At 42.4% G+C, this 22341-nt stretch overlaps 2 protein-coding genes and 1 non-coding gene across 5 annotated transcripts in view; 2 read left to right on the top strand and 1 right to left on the bottom strand.

Annotated features, from left to right (window-relative positions):
• The window catches only part of SUZ12 (SUZ12 polycomb repressive complex 2 subunit), a 56761-nt gene extending 44490 nt beyond the window's left edge, over window positions 1–12271 (top strand). For both annotated transcript variants that reach the window (XM_058675269.1, XM_058675268.1), the window contains 7 exons: window positions 2894–3071; window positions 5000–5091; window positions 5238–5381; window positions 7292–7449; window positions 8624–8822; window positions 9146–9225; window positions 11895–12271. In XM_058675269.1, coding sequence (XP_058531252.1) covers window positions 2894–3071; window positions 5000–5091; window positions 5238–5381; window positions 7292–7449; window positions 8624–8822; window positions 9146–9225; window positions 11895–12240 — 1197 coding nt within the window. In that variant the 3' untranslated portion in view covers window positions 12241–12271. The remainder of the gene's footprint in view (window positions 1–2893; window positions 3072–4999; window positions 5092–5237; window positions 5382–7291; window positions 7450–8623; window positions 8823–9145; window positions 9226–11894) is intronic.
• On the top strand, window positions 7651–7753 carry LOC118759727 (small nucleolar RNA SNORA26). The gene has a single exon (XR_004996380.2). It is a non-coding gene; the product is annotated as a small nucleolar RNA SNORA26 (small nucleolar RNA).
• Window positions 12272–19256: 6985 nt separating the features above from the next.
• CRLF3 (cytokine receptor like factor 3) overlaps window positions 19257–22341 on the bottom strand; it is a 31591-nt gene continuing 28506 nt past the window's right edge. Inside the window, exons 7-8 of one of the 2 annotated variants that reach the window (XM_004593886.4) lie at window positions 20847–20959; window positions 19257–20190 (exon numbers count right to left, since the gene is read on the bottom strand). In XM_004593886.4, the coding sequence (XP_004593943.2) occupies window positions 19934–20190; window positions 20847–20959 (370 nt within the window). In that variant the 3' untranslated portion in view covers window positions 19257–19933. The remainder of the gene's footprint in view (window positions 20191–20846; window positions 20960–22341) is intronic. The other variant, XM_004593887.4, reaches the window with a different exon arrangement.

Here is a 22341-nt window from a genome sequence, read left to right as displayed (position 1 = left end):
GAAGCAGCAGGTGGAGGATCTGTCTCTTCCTATCTAACTGTGCCTTTGAAATAAATAAAATCCTAACAAAAATAATAAACGCAGAGATGGCCACAACATTTTAGATAACTGCTTGAGCCATCCTTTTCTAGACTGTTTATCCTGTTCTTACTTCCTTATAAACTCATAATATAATGAGTTCACTATATTAACATTTGGTTTTTTTTCAAATATACCATTTCTATTTTCTACCAGTCATTTTTAAATTTTTAAATTTTCTGATTTGTATCATCCTTACAAGGGCCTATTTTGGTCCAAGTCTATTGAAAGGAGTGCTATTTTTTATGTTTATGTTTACGAACCTTCTGGAACTTATTATGTATAAATTTATCTCCAGTGTTAAAATTTAAAACAAATAAATAAACAAACAAAATAAAACAAACAAAAAAGCCAGAGTGCTACAATCTGTTCTAACTGTTAACGTCTCCCATACAAAATTAATCACAACCTTTATCATACACTAAATTTGAAAAATACACATTATTTCAGGACTATGCATCAAGAATCAAAGTATATCATTTGTGGTTTATTTTATGTTTACTGTGCGTGCAACCATATGTGGTAAATAAAGATTTTCAGAATACATTTCTAATAATATTCTTTTCAGTTTACGCTTATGATATACACTGAATTTAGAAATGACACTTGTACTTTGAGGCTGCCTATTCAAGAAACACAGGTATATTCATTTATCATGTAGAAAAAATTTTAAATAAGCTTTATTAAACTCTGTATATTTCTTGCAAGTTTATTCTGTCATCTGTCACCTGCTGTTGTATCAATGATTTAATACAGCAGTTAACATTTTTTTGAGCACTTATTGTATGTCAGGTACAGTGCTACCTAAGCTATAAATTTTATTAACTCCTCACTGCACCACTTTCTTTTTTTTTTTTTTTTTAAAGATTTATTCATTTTATTACAGCCAGATATACACAGAGGAGGGACAGACAGAGAGCAAGAGCTTCCGTCCGATGATTCACTCCCCAAGTGAGCCGCAACGGGCCGGTGCGCGCCGATCCGAAGCCAGGAGCCAGAAACTTCTTCGGGTCTCCCACGCGGGTGCAGTGTCCCAATGCATTGGGGCCGTCCACGACTGCTTTCCCAGACCACAAGCAGAGAGCTGGATGGGAAGTAGGAGCAGCCAGGACAGTAGCAGGAGGGAGCCCATGTGGGATCCCTGGCATATGCATAGCAAGGGCACACTGTGCTGGACCCTAAAATTTTCTTGAAAGGTACTTAGGATATAGATTTATTTTGCATCTGAGCATTCACTCCACAAATGGCTGCTACATTGGCACAGGCTGGTCCTAAGTTAGGAGCATAGAATTCCATATAGAGCTCCCATGTTGGTCACAGGACCATGGACTTGGGCCTCATCCACTGCTTACCAGGTACATTAGTAGGTAACTAGATCTGAAGTGGAGCAGCCAGGACATGAACCCATATGGGATCCTGGCACGTGCAGGGCGAGGACTTTATAGGACTTTAGTAGCTAGGTCACTGTGTAGGCCCGGAAGTATGATTCTTTACTAACATTTTTCTTATCCTCAAAGGGAGAGATCACAGAAATTTCAAAAAGGATTTGATGATTATATAAAGAGAAATGCAATTATAGGAATTAATTGTAATTTCAAAAATTAAGTTTAGAGTCACTAATAGAGTAATACCAGAAGTAAATATAATTGTATTAAGAAGGAAAGCTTATTTAATTATTGGGTTTTTATTTATTTGGAAGGCAGAAACAAAAACATCTAGCAGAAGTTATATCTCTAACATGGGCATCCAATGTGTTATTTTAAATGCTGCATCAAATTCTGTCCCTGGAAAGTTTATTTTAATCAAAAGATAGGGACATTACTTCTGAAGGTATTTTAGTTTAAGATGACAATGTTATTATCAGGTGAGCGATGACTGGGCAAGTAGAGATTCGAGTTTAGGGTGTAAGTATAAGGAAAAGATGAAGGATCAATTTGGAGTCATCAGCTTTATAGGTAAATCCTTGAAGATGGGTGAGAAATTGATGTACATGTCTAAAGATTAGCTGGGAACAAAAAGGGTATTAATGAGACTTCAGAACATCAAGGAAAACTACTAAGTGCAGGATCTTGTCAGTTTACCAAAAGGACTTGGAAGGCTTTGGAAAGCACAGTTTTGTTAACTGTGTTGTAAGAATATTGTGAATTGTTTATCAACATAACAAATGGAAGCTTTCCTATGAAACCTTGGATTTCTTATTTCACTTAAGAAATGTGTACATTTTGGGCCCAGTGCCAGTGGCCTAGTGGCTAAAGTCCTTGGCTTGAACACTGCAGGATCCCGTTTCTAATTCCGGCAACTCCATTTCCCATCCAGCTCCCTATTTGTGGCCTGGGAAAACAGTTGAGGACGGCCCAAAGCTTTGGGACCCCGCACATTTGTGGTAGACCCGGAAAGAAGTTCCTGGCTCCTGGCTTCAGATTGGAGCAGCACCAGCCGTTGTGGTCACATGGGAAGTGAACCATCGAATGGAAGAGCTTCCTCTCTGTCTCTCCTCTTTGTATATCTGCCTTTCCAGGAAAAATAAAATAGATCTTTAAAAAGAAAAAACATGTGAACATTTGGCTGGGTTGGATCCATATTTCCTCATGGCAACAGTTCAGCTATTCCTGCTAAGCAGTTTCCTCTGAGCTAGTCTGTATGTCTTTTCCTGCTAAATAGTGTCTACAACATACGTTTGTTTTATTGTCCATCTCTCTGATTGTTTAGGAAAATCTATTAATTTAGATCATACTGACTTGTGAAGGGAATGTGTTTTGTTTTGTTTTTTTTATGCTTACAATTTTGTCACCTTTTGATGATTTTTATTTTTTAGAGGCTGCCTCCATTTGAAACATTTTCTCAGGGACCTACGTTGCAGTTTACTCTTCGGTGGACAGGAGAGACCAATGATAAGTCTACAGCGCCTATAGCCAAGCCTCTTGCTACTAGAAATTCAGAGAGTCTGCATCAAGAAAATAAGCCTGGTTCAGTTAAAACTGCTCAAGCCATTGGTAAGGGAACCTCTGTAGAGATACATTAATCACAGGGGCTAATGTTCAACATAGGTAGTCACAGTGCAGGTAAGGAAACCTCAGATACAAGACTGAATTCTAGTCCAAGTCTTTCCAGATTCCAGCTTCCTGGCTAATGTCAAACGTTGATAGTAGCCGGTGGCAGCATAAGTACTTTGGTCACTGCCACATACATGGGAGAGCTGGATTCAATGTCTGGTATAAGCCTGGGATTGCAGTCATTTGGGCAGTGACCCCCAAGGTAGAAGACTCTCCAACTGTTCCATCCCCTCTCTCTCTACCTTTCAAATTATGTTTGAAAAGTTTAGATTATAATGCCTTGCAAATAGCCTAGCAGCTAAAGTCCTCGCCTTGAATGCACCAGGATCACATATGGGCACCGGTTCTAATCCTGGCAGCCCTGCTTCATTTCCAGCTCCCTACTTGTGGCCTGGGAAAGCAGTCGAGGACGGCCCAAAGCCTTGGGACCCTGCGCCCACATGGGAGACCCAGAGGAGGCTCCTGCCTCGTGGCTTAACCACTAAGCAAAATGCTCATCCCTACAGTCCATTGTAAGAAAAAGAGATGGAGTTAGCCATCTACTGAGGTAAGGCTGATCTGGCAGTATGCTTTATGAACACTGATTGAGTTTGGTTTGGAAGAGAGAGCAAGCAAGCAAGCTGACATCTACCTGGCCACAGTGACTGGTGCTGGGTCAGGCTAAACCCAGCAACAGGAGCTTCTTCAGGTGCCAAGGCCCGAGTACCTGAGCATTGTCCCCTGCACTCCAGGCACATTAGCAGGAAGCTGGGTGGGAAGTGGAGCAACCAGAACTCAAACCAGTGCCCTTACAGGACGTCAGCACTACAGGCAGTGCCTTAGCTTATTGTACCAACACCCTCAGCCCCAGGAGCACAGTTTCAGGCCTGAGAGCATAAGGTTTTTCTGTTGTTGCTGTTGTTTTTAGATTTTATTTTTATTGGGAAGGCAGATACACAGAAGAGACAGAGAAAGATCTTCCATCCTCTGGCTCACTCCCTAGTTGGCCACAATGGCCACAGTTGAGCTGGTCTGAAGCCAGGAGCCTCTTACGCGTCTTCCAAGCAAGCTGCAGGGTCCCAATACTGAAGGCCACAAGCAGGGAGCTGGGTGGGAAGTGGAGCAGCCTGGGATAGAACTGGCCTCTGTGTGGGATCCCATTGCATGCAGGGTGAGGACTCTAGCCGCTAGGCTACCTTGCCAGGCCCACCCTGTGTTTTTATCTTCCTGTTGAAAGAATGTATAAGGATTACAGTGTCCTTGGCTTTGACTTCTTGTTCACATTCATCATGTGCAGGACTCTGTCAAAGTGTTGTTAAAAAGATGCAAGAAATGATGTATGTCAGCTGAGAATAAATCAAAGAAGTGTATGTGAATAGATGCACGCATGCACACACATATCCAGCTGTGGCTACATCAGGAAAAATACCCTTCTTATGTCTGAAAGGAGATAGGCCAAAACAATTGATGATCATCATCATTGAGACTTCGAATGGTTTTAATACAGCCACCTCCCCCTTTTTTAAAAATTGTGTAACATTTGGTAAAGAATCACCTACTGAATGCCGTCTTCCTGCTGGGCAGTGGGAACATAACCAGTGGACAGCTATGCTCTGACAAGTGCTTAGAGCAAAGTGCTGAGAACAAAACATCACTATTTCTGGGGCAGTTTAGAACACAGGGTTTTTAAAAGAGTCCTTCCAATAAGGATCTTACCATCTGATTAGGGGTATTGATTAATAGGATTATTCTGATGATTGTTAGTTGAGGATGAGGACCGAAATTATGTTAGCAGAAACAAATAGAATTCTGTGACGTGTTTCATAATTTTCCTGACATTTCATTTTATTGGGCACTAGTATCCTCATTAAATATAAAATTATTTTCAGCTGTTAAAGAGTCACTGCCTACAGATCTACAAACAAGAAAAGAAAAAGATACTTCAAATGAAAACAGACAAAAGTTAAGAATATTTTATCAGGTAAATACAGCAGATCCTTCCTTTTAAGTACTCATGTTTATAATCTGAAATTTTGGAAGATCTTGAATTTGATTTTGTTTTGCAAGTGTTTTAGCTATTTTTAGGGATGTGTGATTTGACGGTTTGTTGGTTTTGTGTTTTTTTAGTTTCTTTACAACAACAACACAAGACAGCAGACTGAAGCAAGAGATGACCTCCATTGCCCTTGGTGCACCCTGAACTGCCGCAAACTGTACAGCTTACTGAAGCATCTTAAACTCTGCCATAGCAGGTTTATCTTCAACTACGTTGTAAGTCATTTTTCATTCTCTTTATCACTAATATTACATATGAAGTGAGACATCCTGACTTCTCAGTTTGTAATTTGTGTAAAAATTCCAGAATTTCTGCATTATTCGATTCCTGTGAGTACATTAAAGTAAATGATTTAGAACTTTATATCAGGCATTTTTAGCAAGAACAGTTCAGGTAAGAAATTTGTAGTTTTCACCAAGCCAGAAAATGGCAGTCAAATTTTCTGGCTTTATGTGTTGATAGAGAGGACCCCCAATCTTTTGGTTAATTTCTCAAATTCCTGCATTAGCCAGAGCTGGGCCAGACTAAACTGAAGAGCCAGGAACTTCATCCTGTGTCTCTGTACGTTGCCGGGCCCTGTGTACTTGGGCCATCATCTCTTACCTGTCAGGTACATTATTAGCGACAACTTGCCTTGGAAACAACCAGGGTTGAATCCAAGACACCATGGTATGGTATGAGTAGGCATTCCAAGGGAGACTTTACCATACCCCCAAAACTTGCCCTCAGACTCTTTTTTTTTTTTTTTAAGATTTATTTTTATTGGAAAGTCAGATATGCATAGAGGAGGAGAGACATGAAGATCTTCCTTCTAGTGATTTACTCCCCAGGTGGCCTCAATAGCTGGTGCTGCGCTGATCTGAAGCCAGGATCTCTTCCAGGTCTCCTACACAAGTGCAGGGTCCCAAGGCTGTGGGCTGTCCTCCACAGCTTTCTCAGGCCACAGGCAGGGAGCTGGATGGGAAGTGGAGCTGCCAGGATTAGAACTGGCTCCTATTTGGGATCCTGGCACTTTCAAGGCAAGTGCTTTATGTGCTAGGCCATCGTGCCAGGCCCCAGCTTCTTTTTTTATATAGATTTATTTATTTGAAAGGCAGAGTTAAAGAGACAGAACATCTTCCATCTACTAGTTCACTTCCCAAATGACTTTAGCAGCAGTGACCGGGGCAGGACAAAGCCAGGAGACTGGGATTCCATCCATGGGTAGCATGACCCCAAACACTCAAGCAGTTGTCCATCATCTTCCCTAGCGCATTAGCAGGGAGCTGAATTGGAAGCAGAGCAGCGAGTACTCAGACCTGCATTCGGACACAGGATGGTGAGGATTGTAAGGCATGGATTAACTGGTTTTGCCACAGTGTCAGCTCAGTATTTCAACACATTTTTAACTTCACATCTTCTGAGTTTTTGTTATAAGATCTATTTATTTTGATTCAAAAGGCAAATTTGCAGAGAGAAGGAAATACAAAGAAAGTTCTTCCATCTGCTGGTTCACTCCCCAAGCAGCTATACCTTCCAGAGCTGAGCCGATTTGAAGCCAGGAGCTTTTTCTATTTCTCTCAAATGGTGAAGGGTTCCAGAGCTTTGTGCCATCTTCCACTGCTTTCCCAGGACACAAGCAGGAAGATGGATGGGAAGTAGTTTAGCCGGGACACAAACTGGCGCCCAAATGGAATCCTGGTGTGTGCAAGGGGAGGATTTAGCCAATGGGCCGTCATACCAGGCACTCTTCTGAATTTCTATACACCAAACTAACATTCCTGACTTCAGTTTCAGAACATAAAGAATCTGGGCTGCCATTGTGCACTGTGGGCTGAGCTGCTGATTCCCGCCTCCCATATCAGAATGCTAGTTTGAGTCTTGGCTGCTGTTTTTATATCCAGTTCCCCGTTGATGTGCCAGGGAAGGCAATGCATAACGAATCCATGTGTTTGGGCTCTGTCCACATGTATGAGACCTGCCAGAAGCTCCTAGCTCCAACTGTGGTCATCCCTGCAGTTGAGGTTATCTGTGGAGTAAACATCGGATGGAAGATTTCTGGCTCTCTTTGTTTATGGCTTTTGTTTTGAAATGAATTATTTTTTAGAAAGTGAAATGCAAATACTTTGTTTTGTTTTGTTCACAGTATCATCCAAAAGGTGCTAGGATAGATGTTTCTATCAATGAGTGTTACGATGGCTCCTACGCAGGAAATCCTCAGGATATTCATCGCCAACCTGGATTTGCTTTTAGCCGAAATGGACCAGTAAAGAGAACGCCTATTACACACATTCTTGTGTGCAGGTAAGTAACAAGAAAATCCTATGATCAAAGTTTATTCTCTGACTCCTTTTATTCCGAGTTTTGATTGTTCATGGTTACTGCTTCCTGCAGTTGTTACTGGATTTAAAAATGCCTGCCTAAAAAGTTTCTGTATGCATTCCTAGGTAGGAACCTGCACTCTGTGGGGTAATGTGAACTGTAAAGAATTGTACACCCTTTCCTGTGCCCTTTCACAGCTTTCAGATTGCTTTAAGAGGCTGACACAGAAGGGAAAAGGTAGTCTGTAAAACCTAGAGAAGACCTTGTCACTTGTTGAGTCACAGCTGAAATGAAACATAGGAAGAACGGTGTGTGCTAATGTGCATTGAAATGTCTCCCAAACTTGGACATCATTCATGTATAAATAAAGCCAATTATTCATGGTCTTAAAAAAAAAAGAAAAAAACAACAACTGTTGGGCCCTTGCACATTAGCCTAGTGCTAAATCCTCACCTTGAATCAACCAAGATCCCATAAGGCCGCTGGTTCGTGTCCCGGTTGCCAACTCCTGGCTTTGGATCAGCTCTGGCTATTGCAGCTACCTGGGGAGTGAACCACTGGACAGATCTTTCTGTATTTCCTTCTCTCTGTAACTCTGCCTTTCCAATACACAAACAAGAAGACCTGTCTGTGTTGTTTGCCCACATGAGAGTGTCCTGTTAGGCACCACCTGACACTGAGGAGCCTCCTATAGGCATTACTATCTCAGTGCTGTGTTCACAGCCACTGATTTGACTGCTGAGATTATTTTGTTTGTGAGAATTTTTTTATCTTTGTAAAACTAAAAAAAAACAAAAAAAAACCCTAAATTCCTGTGTAGTTATAATCAATATTGTGGTTTTCCACTTTGTACATTCATATTGTTACAGTCCACAGTTTTGACATTGTATATGCATATTTTTGCCTTAACAAACCCTAAGTTGCACTTCTTGTGTTCCTTTCTATATTGACATCCAGGCATTTAATTTTATCCTTAATACTTTGATTTTGACATGCAATAGGTTAGCTCCACATTATGCATAGATAAAAGAGAGTGGAGGGTGGGATAGCTTCCTACTGTCATGGTTTTATAAAATGATGATATTGTAAATTATTGCATTTCTGTGGTTAATTGGTATAGATGTAGGTGCTGCATTTACATATTTATTTTCTTTAGGCCAAAGCGAACAAAAGCAAGCATGTCTGAATTTCTTGAATCTGAAGATGGAGAAGTGGAACAGCAGCGCACCTACAGCAGTGGCCACAATCGCCTGTATTTCCATAGCGACACCTGCTTACCTCTCCGTCCACAAGAAATGGAGGTAGACAGTGAAGATGAAAAAGATCCTGAATGGCTAAGAGAAAAAACCATTACAGTAAGTGTCATCTTACTCATTTCAGTTATTAGTGGTGATCTTAGAATTTTATGATTAAATGAAGTTTTTGAGAAGCTGTTTTTCTAAGTGAAGGAATTCAGAACAGTTTTTATGATTGCATAATTTCAATTCTTTGTGTGAATATTGAATATTTTCTATATTCATAGGTAACTTATAGCTTGCTTCGTTTGTAAATTACTACTTAAATAGAAATTGATTTTAAGAAATGTCACTTTGCCCTTTTTACTTTTAAAATATTTTTAAGTCAGTTTTTTCATAAAATCAATTTACTCTTCACTCAGTTTTGTTTTTTAATGTTTTAGCAAATTGAAGAGTTCTCTGATGTTAATGAAGGAGAAAAAGAAGTGATGAAGCTGTGGAATCTCCATGTCATGAAGCATGGGTAGGGCATTTTTAAGTTAATTTAAATGTTGCCTTGTTTATGCTGTTCTTGCTGCTTCCTATTATTTTAAGATTGACTGATTGATCTGAAGGCAGACCCACAGAGGGGAGCAGATAAGAGACAGATCTGCCTGATTGAGGTGCCTTAGCAGGGAGCCGGATCAGAAGGAGGGCAGGCAGGATTCAGCCTGGTCCCCGTGTGGTAGGCAGCCCTGCAGAGGGCAGCGTAGTGCACTGTGCTGCAGTGCTGGCCCTGCTCTGTGATATTCTATAACTTTATCTGTTGGGGCTGTGCTCCACATTTGATTACTTTAGTTGTGTGTCCATTATTCCTAGCTCAAAGTGTCTGGATTATATAAAGGAAATAGTGACATTTAGAAAACCTAAGGAAGGAATTTCCCACCTCTTCACAGAAAGTATTTAAAGAGCCTTGTTTTCTTTCATTATTTGCGTATTTACATGAGTTGAGTTGAGCAGCTTGATATTGTGACTTTTCAGGCAGAGTAATTTCTAAAAGTTATAGGTTAATAATGTCTTTTTTGTTAATGTGTTACATGTCTGAAAATTCTGGAAATTTAATTTCAGAATTATTACCACAAATTAAGAAAGAAAAATTACTAGAGAAAATATGACTGATTTCTGCTTTGTATCTTAGGTCAAAATCAAGGCAGAAAATTAAGGGAATTCTCAAATTGCTTAGCCAGTTCTATTTCAGTGCTTTCATTAAAATCTGTTCTTTACAACTATTCAGGTTTTTCTGTAGTGGCAATGTAAAGTAGAGGCACACTCACTTGGCTTTCTAAGATGCGCAGGTGTTAAGGTTTCCATGCTGGACTGTGTTTCAGTGTAGTTATTGTTCTGTATGATTTCAGTTAATTCTCTAAAATGTTACTGATCGTACATGCACCTAGCCGCCAGCACAACCACAATTATATTGCTTATTCTGGCAGTTACTATAAAAAAAGAGTAAATTTTAATTTTGTTTGAAAGGCTGTACTCCGTTGCCTTCAGACCCTAGAGGGAGCTTGATAAAAAATTGAGTAATCAGGACTTGAACCAGCAGGTCAGGTCCTGGCTTTGAAACTACTATACCCCAGCAATATTTGTTTATTTTTATTGAAAAGGCAGAGAGACAGAGAGGAGGAGAGACAAAGAGGAAGATCTTCCGTCCCATGGTCACTTCCCAAGCGGCCACAATGGCCAGAGCTGAGCCAATCCGAAGCCAGGAGCCTCCTCTGTGTCTTCCAAGGCTTCGGACCATCCTCAACTGCTTTCCCAGGCCACAAGCAGGGAGCTGGATGGGAAGTGGGGCTGCCAGGATTAGAACCGGCAGCCATATGGGATCCTGGCGTTTTCAAGGCAAGGACTTTAGCTGTTATGCTGTCACGCCGGGCCCTAAATTTTTTTTAAAAGATTTGATTTGGGCCTTTCAGTGTAGTGTGACAGAAAAATCGTCAGCTGCAACATCAGCAACCCATGCAGACACTGATTCAAGCCCTGGTGGCCATGGTCTCTTCCCGTTCCCTAGTAGTGACAGTCTGTGAGAGCAGAGCGACAGCCTGAGTGCTTAGACCACTGCAGCAGCTTGGGAGGCGCGAGTGAAATTCTTGGCTCCCGGTTTCCTCTTGACCAGCACTTGTGGTTGTAGCCACTTGGGAAGTGAACCACTGGACACACAATCCCTAACAACTTCCAGAGAATACTTCTATAAATGTCTTGGGACCAGCAGGGTAGTGCATCAGGCTAATCCTCCTCTGGCATTGCATATGGGTGCCAGGTCGAGTCCCTGCTGCTCCACTTCCCGTCCAGCCTCGGAAAGCAGTGGAGGACAGTTCGAGCAGGAGCTCCTGGCTCCCCTTTGAATCAGCTCTGCGCAGCTTGTTGCAGCCATTTGGGGAGTGAAAAAGCAGATAGAAGACGTCTCTGCTTTTCCTCTGTATAAATCTGTGTTTCAAATAACAAAAATAAATCTTTTTAAAAATATTATCATGGGCCCGGCGGCGTGGCCCAGCAGCTAACATCCTCACCTTGAAAGCCCCGGGATCCCATATGGGCGCCGGTTCTAATCCCGGCAGCTCCACTTCCCATCCAGCTCCCTGCTTGTGGCCTGGGAAAGCAGTGGAGGATGGCCCAAAGGTTTGGGACCCTGCACCCGTGTGGGAGACCCAGAGGAGATTCCTGGTTCCCGGCTTTGGATCTGCACAGCACCAAGTGTTGTGGTCACTTGAGGAGTGAATCATCGGACGGAAGATCTTCCTCTCTGTCTCTCCTCCTCTCTGTATATCTGACTTTATAATAAAAATAAATAAATCTTTTAAAAAAATGTTATCATGAAAACGTAAAGAAGGACTACTTAAATAAACTGGAGATCATGGAGAAAATCTAAAAGGTAGTGTTTGTATAGAGAATCAGTAAAAGTGGTGCTTCCAAAAGAAAATATTGTACACAAAAGTGACATCTGCTTTTACAAAAGCAAGTGTTGGAGCGCTGGGTACATTAAAACTTTTTAAATTTCTGAAATAGTTTGTTCAGGAAATTTTATCTCAGTTTCCACTGCTTATTAAATTCCTTTTGCCTAAATTTGGGTGTGACCCTATTGTTAATGGTTTTCACTGTTGTGGTTGATTAAATGGTTTGTATTGCTGTTAATGTTTCGTTTTATCTGCATAGGTTTATTGCTGACAATCAAATGAATCACGCCTGTATGCTGTTTGTAGAAAATTATGGACAGAAGATAATTAAGAAGAATTTATGTCGAAACTTTATGCTTCATCTAGTCAGCATGCATGACTTTAATCTTATTAGCATAATGTCAATAGATAAAGCTGTTACCAAGCTCCGTGAAATGCAGCAAAAACTAGAAAAAGGAGAAACTGCGTCCCCTACAAATGAAGAAATAACTGAAGAACCAAATGGAACAGCAAACGGATTTAGTGACGTTAACTCAAAAGAGAAAGCTTTGGAAACAGATGTTGTCTCAGGGGTTTCAAAACAGAGCAAAAAACAAAAACTCTGAAAATAAAACCTAACCCCATGTTATGGACAAACACTGAAGTTGCATTCAAGGGAATTCAGCCTCGACGAAGAGTTGTGGTTTTCTTTTGTTTAAAAACAAAAAGCAAAATGTCACAGGCTCCCGACAGGCAGTGTTAGATGAAGTGAATGATTTCAACAAGGAGAGTGGTACCAGGTCCTGCTGCACGCCACGCACCATTACATGTTTACTAGTTTTATTGATGTCATAAAAACATTTTCTAGTTTGAGCATGCAAAGCAATACTTCAGAGAGTATTTTTTAAGTGCAGCAGTTGTCTTATGACATGTATAAACTCTAGAAATGATTTCATATTTATAATGCTTTTTGCATTTGTGACTGCTGTTTTTCTATGTATTGCAGGATATTTTCTTGGTGAAGGAAAATTGGAGTGCAGTTCCCTTTTTTTAAGAAATTGAAGACTGCGAAATTGTGTTGCACTACCACATTTACAGTCAAACCTTGTTCCTTGATTTTGAAATCATAAATTTGAATTCATATTAGATTTCACATAAAATTCATTTTACAATTTTAAAGTAGCACTTCTTCATCTAATGCCTGTCTGAGAGTTCATTGTTGACATTGTTGACAGTGAAATGTCACATTGATTTATAAGGTCACTGACCGTTTGTTTTCAGTGGTTATAGTGCATTGCTCACCCAGTATATTTTAAAAACTTGAACATTTTACTGTTTGTCTTTTTTTTCCCAGTTATGTAATCACATGGAAAATTCAGCTGTTCACATCTTTTCATTAAGATTGTAAACCGTGAGAAGAATCAGTCTGAAGTTTTTCAGACGCCGCTTTTTCAGGAGTGGGGAAATGAACCAGAAACTGTTGTCCCTTTTTTTTTTTTCCCTCTTGACAAGGATGTCTTTGTAATGTATTTCATGGTTAAAATATCCAATGCAGATAAGCTGACTTGAATTATTTTTGAGCAATTTTGCCCTGTGTTGTGTGTTTTACACACATTTGCAGTTGGATTTTTTCCAACAGAAAGCAGTTTCACTACTGGCACATTAATAAGCACCGATAGGTCTTTATTCCAACTCCAAGCACTGTGGTTAAGTAACATCACCTCAGTTTTTTATTATCCTTAAAGATATTGCATTTTCATATTCTTTATTTATAAAGGATCAATGCTGCTGTAAATACAGGTATTTTTGATTTTTTAGTTTCATTCCACCACCATCAGATGCAGTTCCCTATTTTGTTTAATGAAGGGGGATATATAAGCTTTCTAATGGTGTCTTCAGAAATTTATAAAGTGTAAATACTGGTTTGATTGGTCTTTAAGATGTGTTTAACTGTGAGACTATTTAACAGATAGTGTGGATGTGAACTGTCATCCAGTATTCAGTTCTTAGTCATTGATTTCTGTGTTAAAATAGGAAAGAGGGAAACTGCAGCTTTCAGTACAGATTCCTTGGTTGGTAAACTCTCCCAGTGATGAGTTCCAGGAAACGGATTTTTGCCTTTGCATAGTGGATCTCGAGCATTTCTCTCGAGCTTTAATTTGCTAAAGCTGTGCACATATGTAAAAAAAAATAGATTATTTTAGGGGAGATGTAGGTGTAGAATTATTGCTTATGTCATTTCTTAAGCAGTTATGCTCTTAATGCTTAAAAGAAGGCTAGCATTGTTTGCACAAAAAGTTGGTGATTCCCTCCCCCAAATAGTAATGAAATTACTTCTGTTGAGTAAACTTTTTATGTCATCTTATAATAAAAGCTGAAAAAATCCCTTTGTTTCTATTTATAAAAAAAAAGCTTTTCTATATGTACCCTTGATAACAGATTTTGAAGAAATCATGTAAAATGATAAAGCTTTTGAATGGTACAGTAGATGTAAAAAAAATTCAGTTTAAAAGAACGTTTGTTTTTACATTAAATGTTTATTTGAAATCAAATGATTTTGTACATAAAGTTCAGTAATATAAAAGTTATATACTGTTTTTGGCATTTTTTCCCCCTGCTGTTATGCATTGTGTACATTAAAATGTTTCAAACACCATGGTGAGAATCCAGAAACCGTCCACCAGTCAAGTCTAACCATGTGTGTTCTAAAGGATGAAAACAGAAACGACACTGATGGTTTTCCTTAACTTTCCTTGCTGTTTGGTCCAGGCCAAGAACACATGCCGGGAGCTTTGACTATAAAGTGAAATTAAATGTAAATGTATTTTTCGACTTATGATGGGTTTATTGGTGCATAACTCCACCATAAATGGAGAAGCAACAAGCTGGTTAACCTGGCATCCATACATATAAATGGAATTCTGTGCACCTGTCAGAGGCAGGGAGTCAGGAGCAGAACCGATGAGGCACTAAAGCCAACATTTAAGAGGATAGTTCACTATACACCTTAGGGAAACTGGGGAATTACCAGCATTTAGGTTGTAAAATGCATCTGAAGTGATAACAGAACAGCTTCCAGAGAAGACAGCAATAGGAAGAAACATTGTATTTGAGCCTTTTGAGTTTGTATTTTAAAATGAAGTTTAAGAAATGGGGTTGAAGAAGAGTATTATATTCAAAACAAACAACACTGGTGCTAGTGGACACACACAAGGATACTGTCCCAGAACCTAGTAGAAAGAACCAGTACCTAGAACAGAATTTGTATTGAGTAAAACTCAGAACTCAGAAGTTACTGTCAAAACACCCCTCAGCCCCCTGCTGGCTCCTTGTCACCTGCCCTGGAGAGTGTGTCTAGGAGGGCTCTGGTACAGGGGAGGCTCGCGTGCCATCTGGTGAGCAGGTCCTGCCTGCGAGGTGGAGAAGCTGCTGGTGTCCAGCCTGTCCGTCAGAGTCTGTGCTAGGGACCCGTGGCTCCTCCTGGGTACTGCAATTCACACTTCTGAAACCAGACCTGGATTCGTGGCTTAGGACTTTTCAACAACACGCCGGGATACTAGGTCTTGTCAAAGGCTCCAGTAAGAATTGGCACGCATCTTTATCTTTGTCAAACTTGGTACTTCTGTGCCTCCGGCCTCCAGGTGTTCCAAGTGGGAATCCCATAGCATGTCATCTGCAATGTCCACCACAGCTAGAACCTGCAGCACACATTCAGATACTGACAAAGCTGACATGGCTTGAAAACAACTGCAGCTGTGGTCTGCAGAGTGCTTGGCATTGGGAGTGGGAGCTGAAGTCATTGAGGCCAGATCTCGAATAACAGGGAAATCTGCAGCACCAGCATTCCCCTTATGGATGCCAGTTCAAGTCCTGGCTGCTCCACTTCATATCCAGCAACCTGCTAATGTGTTTGGGGAAGTCGTTGAAGATCCAGAAACTCCTGGCTTCAGACTGTCCCAGCTTTAGTCACTGTAGCCATTTGGGAAGTGACCCAGCAGATGGAAGATTTCTCTATCTCCCTTTAACCTTGCCATTCAAATAAATAAGTCACGTGGCGTGGATGTGGAATGAAGATCATCAAAAAAGAAAAACGTATTGGGGCAGGTGTCCTGACACTGCTTAAGATGTAGGTGAGCTACAATGCAGCAGCACACGCTTGAATCCTAGCTGCTGCTTCCTGCCAACGTGCCTGGGCCTTGCCACTTGCAAGGGAGACTTTCATGGAGTTGCCACCTCCTGATCTTAGCCTGGCCCAGCCCCGGCCATTAGGGCCATTTGTTAAGTGAATCAGCAGGTGGGACAGGTCTGTCTGCCCTCTCACCAAGTCTTTAAATCAAATAAACCCCAATATAAAAAAAGTATCAGTATTCAAAAGTAATGACAGATACCCATATATAAAAAAATCTAAGGCAGTAGGTCCCATACTTCAGGACTTCAGAGACTAATAATACAAAGTTTTTTTGTCATAGCATCCCATATGATGGCCTGTCCAGTCCTAGCTGCTTTGCTTCTGATCTAGCTCCCTGCTAAAGCAGCTTAGGAAGGTAGTGGAAGATGGCCCAAGTCTGGGACCCTGCTCCCAGAAAAAGCTACAGACTCGAGCAGCCCAGCTCCAGTTGGTGCAGGCAATTGAGGAGTGAACCAGTGGATGGAAGAATCTGTCTGTCCTCTGTGATTCTGCCTTTCAAAAATAAATCAACCAACCAGTCAAGCCCAACTGAACTCTCCCCTTTATCCACATTATTAATTCATCAAGTCCTGGGTCTCATTTAACGTAGTAGATACGTTTCCTTTACTGCCACTGGCTCACTGCTCAGCACCACAGTCCGCTGCCTGATGTCTTTCACTCCTGTTCACTGTTTGAAAACCTCATGTCTAACTACTGTGCTTCACCACAGTACACAAGCTCACACAGTCTGCCCCGGGCCGTCCTTCCAGCCTGCTCTCCAGCCATGGCACCCTCACTACAGCCTCTCCGGGGCTCCCATTCCGGGGGGTCTGGGACACGCCCCAACCCTGTCTTCCCGACTTGGATTGCTAATACTTTATTTCACTTTTGACCTTTGTAGATTTCCACTCATCTTTTAAGAAGTGGTTCACGGAGTGCATTGTTCTACAGGTTCAGAAAGGCTTGCCGTTTCCCCTATTTGTCCCTCGGTCAGTTATCTCCATTCCCTCGTGCCTACCTTGCCCTGAGCAGCAGGGCTAAACGCTGGGGCTCTGGAGTGTCCTGGCATCACGACTTAGAGAACCCAGTTCACTTCGCTTTAGCCTGAGCTGTTGCATCAGTAATGTGGAAATAATAGAAAAGTCAGTATCATATGTGCATAAACTGAGGTGGGATTTCAAAGTTGAACCTGACGCCTGCCTGACACGCCAGTGCTTACCATCATGTCATCACCCAAATCTCTCTTCCCACCAAGTATACAAATACTTTTTAGATTTATTTATTTTATTGGAAAGGCAGATATACAGAGAGGAGGAGAGTCAGAGAGAAAGATCTTCTGTCTGATGATTCACTCCCCAAGTGAGCGCAATGCCCGGTATTGTGCCGATCCAGAGCCAGGAGCCAGGAACTTCTTTCTGGGTCTCCCACGTGGGTGCAGGGTCCAAAGGCTTTGGGCCGTCCTCGACTGCTTTCCCAGGCCACAAGCAGGGAGCTGCCATTAGAACAGGCACCCATATGGGATCCCGGCATATTCAAAGCGAGGACTTTAGCCACTAAGCTACCGCGCCGGGTCCCCCTTTTATCTTTTCAAACAGGATGAGCTGGCATTTTTTAAAAAAAAATTCTTGGGCTCAATATAGTAGCCTAGTGGCTAACGTCCTCGCATTGGTATATACCAGGATCCCATATGAATGTCAGTTCGTGTCCCAGCTGCTTCACTTCCAGCTTCTTGCTTGTGGCCTGGGAAAGTAGTCGAGGATGGTCCAAGGTCTTGGGACCCTGCATCCACATTAGAGACCCAAAAGAAGCTCTTGGCTCCTGGCTTCAGATTGGCTCAGGTACAACTATTGTGGCCGCTTGGGAAGTGAACCAGTGGATGGAAGATCTTTCCGTCTCCTATGTGAATCTAGCTTTTCAATGGAAATGGATAAATCTTTTAAAATACTCTTCAGGGCCCGGCGGCGTGGCCTAGCGGCTAAGGTCCTCGCCTTCAACGTGCCCAGGATCCCATATGAACGTCGGTTCTAATCCCGGCAGCTCCACTTCCCATCCAGCTCCCTGCTTGTGGCCTGGGAAAGCAGTCAAGGACGGCCCAATGCTTTGGGACCCTGCACCCATGTGGGAGACCTGGAAGAGGTTCCTGGTTCCCGGCTTCGGATTGGCACAGCACCGGCCATTGCATCTCACTTGGGGAGTGAAACATTGGACGGAAGATCTTCCTCTCTGTCTCTCCTCCTCTCTGTATATCCGACTCTGTAATAAAAATAAATAAATCTTACAAAAAAAAATAAATCTTCAGTCTTCAGTGTAAGAAAAAAAAACATTCATTTCAAAGTTCAAAATATTACAACCTACTCTTGTCTAGAATTGAGTTTAAGTCACTCTGAAAAGCCATAGTGTGGGCCCAGCGCCATGGCCTAGCGGCCAAACTCCTCACCTTGAATGCACTGGGATCCCATATGGGTGCCAGTTCTAATCCCGGCAGCTCCACTTCCCATCCAGCTCCCTGCTTGTGGCCTGGGAAAAGCAGTCGAGGACGGCCCAAAGCTTTGGGACCCTGCACCCGTGTGGGAGACCCGGATGAGGAATTCCCTGGATCCTGCCTTCTGATCAGCACAGCACCAAGTGTTGTGGTCACTTGGGGAGTGAATCATCAGACGGCAGATTCTCCTCTCTGTCTCTCCTCCTCTCTGTATATCTGATTTTGCAATAAATAAATCTTAAAAAAAAAAAAAAAGAAAGAAAGAAAAGGCGTAGTGCATAGGTGTAAATGCAAGAAGCCATTCTGCTGCAAGGGTTAAAAACAAATCTATTCGATAAAACTGATGAACCAGGGGAAGTATTGGGGAAATTACTCACTGCGTTGATTCAAGCCAACATCCGCTGCTCAGAGCCACAGAACAGAAGTACAAGTAACCTCTCACAGGCGATGCATTTAATCAAAACACCTAGCGTCCAAGTAGATACAACTAGGTCAATCAGCTTTCACAGAGGAAAAATGAAATACACTTAACCTTCAGTTTCTTTATTTTGTTTTGGACAACCGGACAAGGCATCTACAGTCTAGAACACTTTCTTAACAATCAGTAAACAAGTGTGAAAGGTTACTGACATATAAAAAGGCAAGGAGAGAAGATCATGATTGTCCAACAGTGAACTTGATTCCCCAAATAAATTATCTTACAAAAATATCAAACACGTTTTCCACTTTCCTATTACTGGTAAAAATGAAAACAAAAAAATTCACATTACACAATCTGTAGGCTGACATATCAAGTTAAGATAATTATTTTTATGTTTTAAGTCCTTCAAATAAATATGTTACACAGATTCAAGAAAAAATAGGTCACAGATTTTCCTCTTTTTTTTTTTTTTTTTTGGTCCACTAAAAGACCATTTCTAAAACAACTGCCCCTAAGCTGGACTGCAGCTCATACCTGCAAACATAATTCACGGGGTTGAGGCACAGCCCCTGTGTGCGACATGCTAACACTGCTCCAGGCGACCCGGGGGAAGGCCTGAAAAGGTCCTTGGGCTAACTTGAATCCAAGGACAAGGAAGGAACTACAGGAGATAATACTTGTCTATTTCAGACATTTACTCCAGCAACTTAAACTAAACAATAAAACAAAAAAACCTTTCTATTGCTTTTGGGACATAAAAGATCACTGTACGTGGAACAAAAACAATACTGCGTACATCGGGCACGCAGCCAGCTCCTGCACAGGGCACCTGGCTGCTGGCCCCTCTCTGGTCCACTCCCATTGTTTAAAAGCCTAACAGAGCCTTGGACCCCACACGGATATTTCATAATAATGTTATACTACATTTTTCTAATAACCAACTCTGGGAAGAAATACAATGAGAGAGCACAGGGCTTTCTGTACCTTGCTATACTTGAAAAATTGACTAGATTTTTTTGTGTGGTGGGATACTTCAATTAGCAGTGTGCCCAAAGCAAAAGTAATTGAATTATAGTTTGGTCACCATTCAACTCTCTTATTGCTAAAATATGATCAAACGACTCCAGGAAACACTGTCCATTCCCAATGACCTCAGGGATAAATTAAACTTTTTTTTTTTAATCCATCACAACCAAAAATAAGGGTCACTACAGTAAAACCGCCAACCTAAGACAAGCGTCTGGACCCCTAAAACACGACCACTTTCCACCCAGGATAGAAAAATGAGCATCCGAAGTAAAGCGAGCCACAGGACTGGTCAAGTGACCAATCAAAAACCACTTCTCGGTTGTTGGAGCTAATAGTAACTCGAAGCTTGAAGTTTCCCCCTTCGCTGTTACCGGTCGTCCCGAGAGTCATGGCTTCTATGTCAAACGTGACGGTGGATCCCGAAGTGACTGCAGGCAACTGATTCGTCATTTCTTTCCCGTTGACAAAAACTGCACCTACAATGTCAAGGCAAAGAAGCACTTGGACGGGAGCAGTAACTTTAAGAGAGCTGAACCACTGGGACACAGCTAAGTTCCTAACTCAGCAGAACACAGCATATGCACTGAAAAATGTTAATTAACCCCCTCTGCTAAGAAAACAGAAAAATAATAAAAAGCCTTAATCCCATTTCAGAGTTCCGGTTCAGAGCTCCATAGCTTCCCAGAAAAGATTAGCAGTTCTGCACCCTGTGGAACAGCCAGATGGCTTCCCAGCGCACACACAAGCACCATGCTCCACACAAAATCTGAACCCACACCAGAAAATGTGAACCTGCCTCGGCAGTGATTTTTAGAAGTATGACTGCCATGAAGGGACTGAAAAACAAATGCATATATACAGAGGGCCCTTTCTCATTGGGTATTTAATCTACTAATAAATATGTGAGATGTTAGATGCTCCAGGCTTAAGGAATCAAGGCGCAAAATCCTGGCTCAAATGCCAGCCCTGCTCCTTCCAAGGTCCCAGAGTTTAAGCCAAATATTTAGCCTCCCTGGGTTTCAGTTGTCAACCCTGCTAACCCTCCGGAAGCTGCAGTAGAGAGCATCCGATTTAGAGCCAAGGACATCACTGGGACCCACAGCCGCGGGCACGGGAAGCCACAGGCACTTACCGTTGGTGCTCACACACACGGCCTGGTCCCGCTGCAGAGACTCGCACCCGTTCTGCTTCTCCGCGCACACGCCCAGGCTGTCTCTCCTGTCGGGCTGGCCTACAGTTTCTACCCTGTGGATGACACAGGAGGCTCATTTCATCTTCTTGTTTATTTTAGAAGATTTACTTGTTCTTCTTTATTTCAAAGAGTGACACACAGACAGAGAGCTTCCATCCTCTGGGTCACTCTGCCAAGTGGCCTCAATGGCCAAGGCTGGTCCACACTGGACATTCCTCTTGTGCAGGTGGCGGAGCACTGGGCCATGCTCTGCTGCTTTCCGAGGTGCATCAGCAGGGAGCTGGATGGGAAGCGGAACAGCCGGGACATGTGCCAGTGCCCGTATGCAACGCTGGCATCGCAGAAGACGGCTTTACCTGCTTGTTATACCACACCACCAGTTCATACATAACGCTTTTTGTTTTTTGGGGTTTTTTTTACTTTAACTGCAAAGTCAAGTGCACAGACAGGAGGAGAGACAGGAAGATATCCCATTTGTTGATTTCATTCCCCAAGTGACGACAATGACTGGAGATGATGAGCCGATCCGAAGCCAGGGGCCAGGAGCCTCTTCTGGGTTTCCCACGCAAGCGCAGGGTCCCAAGGCTTTGGGCCGTCCTTGACTGCTTTCCCAGGCCACAGCCAGGGAGCTGGATGGGAAGCAGGGCAGCTGACACACGAACTGGCACCCGTATGGGATCCTAGTGCGTTCAAGGTGAGGACTTTAGCTGTTAGGCTACTGCATTGGGCCCTCTTATATCATTTTGAAAGAACAATATATGAAACATAACAGTTTAAGAAAAGCTTGGGCCCGGCGGCGTGGCCTAGCGGCTAAAGTCCTCGCCTTGAAAGCCCCGGGATCCCATATGGGCGCTGGTTCTAATCCCGGCAGCTCCACTTCCCATCCAGCTCCCTGCTTGTGGCCTGGGAAAGCAGTCGAGGACGGCCCAAAGATTTGGGACCCTGCACCCGCATGGGAGACCCGGAAGAGGTTCCAGGTTCCTGGCATCGGATCGGCGCGCATCGGCCCGTTGCGGCTCACTTGGGGAGTGAATCATCGGACGGAAGATCTTCCTATCTGTCTCTCCTCCTCTGTGTATATCTGACTTTGTAATAAAATAAATAAATCTTTAAAAAAAAAAAAAAAAAAGAAAGAAAAAGCTTGGGATCCTGGCTTCGGATTGGCGCAACACTGGCTGCTATCACTTGGGGAGTGCATCATCGGACGGAAGATCTTCCTCTCTGTCTCTCCTCTTCTCTGTATATCTGACGTCGCAAAAAAATAAAAATAAATCTTTAATTTAAAAAAAAACAAAACTAATGTGTCTACTGCGCTCATCACGTGCCAGTCCGATCCGAGAGTGTCAGGGATTTCTGCCTTGCTGAGACACTCATTTAGAAGTAGATGACACGGAGTGGATGTGGGGACAGAAGGGAAGACACCAGCTTGCACCCC

This window comes from Ochotona princeps, chromosome 17 (assembly GCF_030435755.1).
Source record: "Ochotona princeps isolate mOchPri1 chromosome 17, mOchPri1.hap1, whole genome shotgun sequence".
Classification (NCBI taxonomy): domain Eukaryota; kingdom Metazoa; phylum Chordata; class Mammalia; order Lagomorpha; family Ochotonidae; genus Ochotona; species Ochotona princeps.
The sequence above is the reverse complement of the archived record's forward strand: the minus strand, read 5'-3'. Positions and strand labels throughout refer to the sequence as shown.